Consider the following 5296-nt stretch of genomic DNA (forward strand, 5'->3'; position numbering starts at 1 on the left):
ATGACTCATCTCACTTTTCTTCTTCTTCTTGTGCTGTGGGTTGGTGAGTATGTATTTCTTCAAATTTGTTACATATTTATATTAAAAACATGTTTTGGGCATGAGTCAATTACATATTTGTAATTACATAACTAATAGAATTTCTCTCTGTGCTGCTCAAATAGCACAGAGTGTCTTTTCAAACAGGTGTGTGCATTCAGACAGGTCTAGGCTGCATGAATAAGAATAATAATGCTGAATATGCATTTGTTTTGTTTCACTAACAAGTAACAGTTTGTCACTGCAGGTAACTCGCCTGTTTTCATCTCTTAAGAGCAAACGTGCTGCTTATTAAACAACTGTTGTAACACAGTCCCTTGATGCCGGACCCTCTGTTTCAGGTGTCTCAGTGAGCACAGCGGTGAATCTGCAAAAGAGAATTTATAATGGAAAGGTCTGTGACAAAAGTGAGCGACTCTACCATGTCAGCCTGTCAGATATATCTGATGGAAAACCCGGTCACTGTGGTGGCTCTCTGATCAGTGACCAATGGGTTCTAACTGCAGCTCACTGCAAGGAGGATCCAATGTGAGAAAAAAAACCTGTTTTCACTGAAAATGTTACCATGATATTTATATATAATTCTGCAAACCTTTAATTTGAAAACTGTGCTGTAGTTGACATGTCATTATTGACAAATGTTTTCCTATAAATTAGTGCTTTTAGGTGTTGCTTCACCTCTGTGATTATGAGCCAGCAAGTCCATGCAATTATCTATACAGATAAACAAATTATGTTAAACTTGCAGGTGAATGTTGTTATCATTCCTTACAGGTATGCAGTTCTAGGTGTGCATCCAGGTCCAGGAATCGCAGTGGAAATTCACAAAAATGACATAATTCCACATCCACATGATGACATCATGCTCCTGAAGTTACCAAAACCTGTTACTGATATTAAAGCTGTTGCTCATATTAAACATGTTGATCTTCCTACATGCAAGGATAACAACAATAACCTTAACAAAAAGCCTCAAGAGTGAGTTAAGGTTCTTTTAATCCTTTTAAATCTTAGAAGTTACATCTATGATATATGGTGAATGTTAGAAAAAATATAACTATGGTATACAGACTGAGGCAGTAAAAGGAAATTGATAATGTAATTTTTGAACCCTAAAATGAAAATTACTGAGTAAATGTGAATGGACAATACTAACCTTCAGACTCCACTTTTTCATTTATTTTGTCCTCAGTACACATGGATAGATATGGAATTACTTCACGTTTTTTTCTTTGTCTTTTTCTAGAGCGGATGAAGTTCAACTTGCAGGCCATGGTTGTCATAGAATAAATAAAGTGACAAAGGAGAAACGTATGGCCAATGTTGTTTGATTACTTTACAGTTTCACACCTTATGTTAGAATTTGACTTTAACATTTTTATTTAGAAACTGTGATGACATATGGCATTTTTTTTAACTATGAATTGAATGAATTTATGATAGTTTCCCTTGATTTCACATCTCTCAGCTTCTTTTGAAGAATACATTTTGTTTGAATACCAGCTGAAATAAGGCAAAATGTCATTCTTTAAGGATTTGATTTCATGAGTGTATCATGAAATGCTATTAACTACTTTTTTCCTTTTCCCTAGTTCCCATTTACCCAAAGGATCTTCAGTGTGCACTTATGTATGTTGTTCCCTGTAATGACATCACAATTGATAGGTGTTATTCAAAGCTGCCATATGAAGCTCCAATAGACAAAAGAGTGTGTTATGAAGAAGCTGATGTGGATACATGTGGGGTGAGTTGGAATGACTTCTAACGTTACTTTATGTCTGCTGTGTAGTATTGAGTTATGTTTTAGAATAAAATTGTAACATAAACTATATTTTTCTCTCTCAGGGTGATTCTGGTGGTGGAGTGATATATGACAAAAAGATATATGCTGTACATGTTGGTTCTGGTAAATATGCTTGTAAATTTCCAGCTGTTTCCTTGAGGGTCTGTTCTTACATTGACTGGATAAACCAGACAATTCATACAAAAAATAATGGAAAATAACTGAATGAAAATAACATTCAGAATAAACAATCATCTCTACATGAAACTTGTGTGCTGTGTGTGGTTTCTACTCTAGAACATCTACAAACTACAAAAACATAAAATAAAAACCTTGTACTAATATCTACTTCCCCACCTTCTGTCACATAAACGTAAAGTTTATTGTGGCAACAGAAGATCTGCTGAGATTGGATTCTTCACTTTGTCCTACTTCCTCCAATCACATAAAAATACAAATGAAATAAAATGTATAGTACATGATCACATATTTATATCTCATAATACGTTTAATTTAATTTCCAACTTATTTTCAGTCCTTCATTTTTATATTTCTAAGATCGAAATGAAAAGTAAACATTTCATATTGACAAAGCTCAGAAACACTATTGCTCCACCAGGTGTCGCTGTTACACAAAACTATTTCATTGTGACGCCTCTCTTGTGTAAACACTGTTTTAACAAATGTTTAATCCTGCCATAACTACTCTAATGAACAATAAACAGAGCGTTTTACACCCCATCAAAGCTCTGTAATATATTGTTTTCTGTGTATTGCTTTTTTTTATCACTTGTTATTTTTAGCCCTGAGAACATTAAAAGAAATTTAACATGAGAAAGAGCAGACATTCACTATTTGAGAATAGATTTTAGGATTTCATTATGATTCATTTTCACTATGAGGCAGTGCTTTCAAATTTCTTTTGAAGTAGTACAGAGATGTTTTATTAAATCCTAAATAAAACAATTTCTTTTAATTTGCATTAATATTTTCCTACTGAGCAGTAAAAGCACGCCGAGCTCCAAGACTTTTAACATGAAGCATCAACATGATGTTTAAATGTTGTTTAGTATTAAAATAAGAGACTAGAGTGACTTATTTTGAACACTTCAGTTTTCTCTCTTGATGCTGCTGTTTGTTTCCTCCTCCACTTGTATTTTTCTTGACGTCAGTGAATGTGCATAGCGCCCTCTGTTGTATGTTTGAGAGAACTGCACTGCATTGTCATCAAATGCAACTGTGCAGAGGTGGAACATGCGCAAAGTAAGCTCATGAAGTGAAGAAGCTTCTTGGATCAGAAGTTAAACATTATCAAGAAACTAAAAGAAGTGAAGTCACTTTCTTTCCTGGTTCTTTAGACGACCATGACGTGGATGACTGAGAACCTACAAACACAAATGAGCAGCAGTTTATTTAATGTGAACCCTACTTCAGCCAATCAGCAGTCTTCATTTGTTTCAGCATTAAACACACAACCACACCTTAGAGAGAGGTGAGAGATCCGCACACAGTCACACATGAGAAGAGCCACAAATGTAAACTAACATCACACATGATCAGTGTTGGGTAAGTTACATTAAAAAAGTAATTAATTACTAATTACTTAGTCAATATTGTATTTAAAATACTTATCTAATTACTGTGTCAGAAAAGTAACCTAATTACTAAATAAGTAAATACTTCTTAAAATCCCTATAAACCTTGAGTGGGCAAACAATAGAAATTAAACTCTTTAAATAATAATTAAAAAAATTTTAAAGACAGAGACTCTACAGTAGGCAGCGGTAGCATCTCTTCTACAATGTAGCCTGCAATCGTTTTTTTAAGCTCACCTTCAGAGCTTTCTGTGCTGCTGAAGTAAAATCAGGTTTTGCCTGCTTATGCTGGGCTCACACTGTGCGATTTGTGGCCCATTTTGAGCCGATTTTTGAGTCGTGCGACCGTTTTGGCGATCGGCCCGATTTTGGCCTTCATCGTGCGTCGTGTAGTATACGTGGGGTAACGAGAAGCGATTAACACCTGACGACCAGCTCCCGATCATCAATCGCTTGGTCGCAAGGGTGTCACCGCAGTTTCTCACACTGCGCACGCGCAAACACAAATGTCAGCGAAAAAGACTGCGCAGCACGGCAGTGCAGCGTGTGATCTGGACACAAGCAATGGAGGCACTTGTAGAACTTTGGAAAGCTCATCCGAGCCTTTTCGATGTGGCCTCAGAAAATTATCACGACCACAACAACCGTGAAAATAGTTGGATAGACATTGCTGCTCAATCACAGCTGCCTGATCAATGTTTTTCATTAGCAATTTAGCAAAGTTGATGGCGGTGGTGTGCGTGTCTGTGTGAGTGAAAGACAGAGAGGGAGAGCGAGCGACAGAATTTCTGTTATAACCTTCATTTTATGGACGCACAGTGTGAGCACTCGGGTCGCATCAGAGCATCGGGTCGTATAGTGTGAGACCTGCATCGTGACCTACGAACTTCTAACCTCTGCGAGTCAATCGTACGGTTTGAGCAGGAGCTGAATCGCGCAACTGAAAAAATCGCACAGTGTGAGCCCGGCATTAGCAGGAGTTGCTGCGGTGTTATCCATGGATGATGAACAGGGATCACTCAGAAGTGTTCGTCTATGCTCTCGTGTCAGGCGCTTCAGTAGATTACTCATGCTATTAACAGCAGCCGATAGTTTTTACATATTACTGTAATATTCTTGTCTGCTTGTTTCAGAAAAGTGAAGAGACGGGAATATGTCCATTTCATAAAACAGCCACTCGCTTCAGCCGAGTCCGACAGCTTCCGCTTTAGAATACGACTATGCAGCAAACTGGCGCGAAATGACGCGCAGCTGCACTACAGCGATGTTAAAGCAGCAGAGTTTACTTCTACGTTTAGAAGACAAATGATTGAAATTAAATAATGATATTCAGCGAGTTTAATTATTTTACAATGTAACGCAAGTACATTGTAAGTAACTGTAATTAATATACCTAAAAATAGTTACTCTAATTAGTTAATCTACTTTTTCAGTGGAAAAGTAATTTAATTACAGTAACTTTACTTAGTAACGCATTACAGCCAACACTGCACATGATAAACATGGATCATAACATATTTGATACTTTTTATGTGACGCATGGTACTAAACCTCTGTGACCTCTCATACTGCATATACTGTATATACATATAATATATACCTTAAAACACACTGAAGATGGCAGAATACCATGTATTTAACAAAGGCAACACAATGTCTTGCATTATGCATTTTATTTTAAAATGCATTTTCATCTATGCATTAATGTTTCACAGCAAGATTGTGACTGAAGGGGACTCCAATACAAAACATTAAACAAATAAATAAATAAAAACCCTCAAAAGAATCAGCTGTACTGCACATTAGCTGCAAGGCAGAGTCTGCGTTTGTTATTAGGCACAAATATAAATGTGCCAAATTCTAAATGTTGCACACAGGA

At 36.5% G+C, this 5296-nt stretch overlaps 1 protein-coding gene across 1 annotated transcript; it reads left to right on the plus strand.

Moving 5' to 3' along the window:
- On the plus strand, nucleotides 1–2043 carry LOC148102443 (putative trypsin-6). The gene is made up of 6 exons (XM_087841538.1): nucleotides 1–43; nucleotides 381–567; nucleotides 814–1017; nucleotides 1286–1350; nucleotides 1632–1783; nucleotides 1885–2043. Exons 1-6 carry the CDS (start codon nucleotides 1–3, stop codon nucleotides 2041–2043), a joined length of 810 nt encoding a protein of 269 aa, XP_087697664.1.
- The last annotated feature ends 3253 nt before the right edge of the window (nucleotides 2044–5296 follow it).

Source organism: Neolamprologus brichardi, chromosome 6, assembly GCF_056152115.1.
Source record: "Neolamprologus brichardi isolate AB-2024 chromosome 6, ASM5615211v1, whole genome shotgun sequence".
Taxonomy (NCBI): Eukaryota; Metazoa; Chordata; class Actinopteri; order Cichliformes; family Cichlidae; genus Neolamprologus; species Neolamprologus brichardi.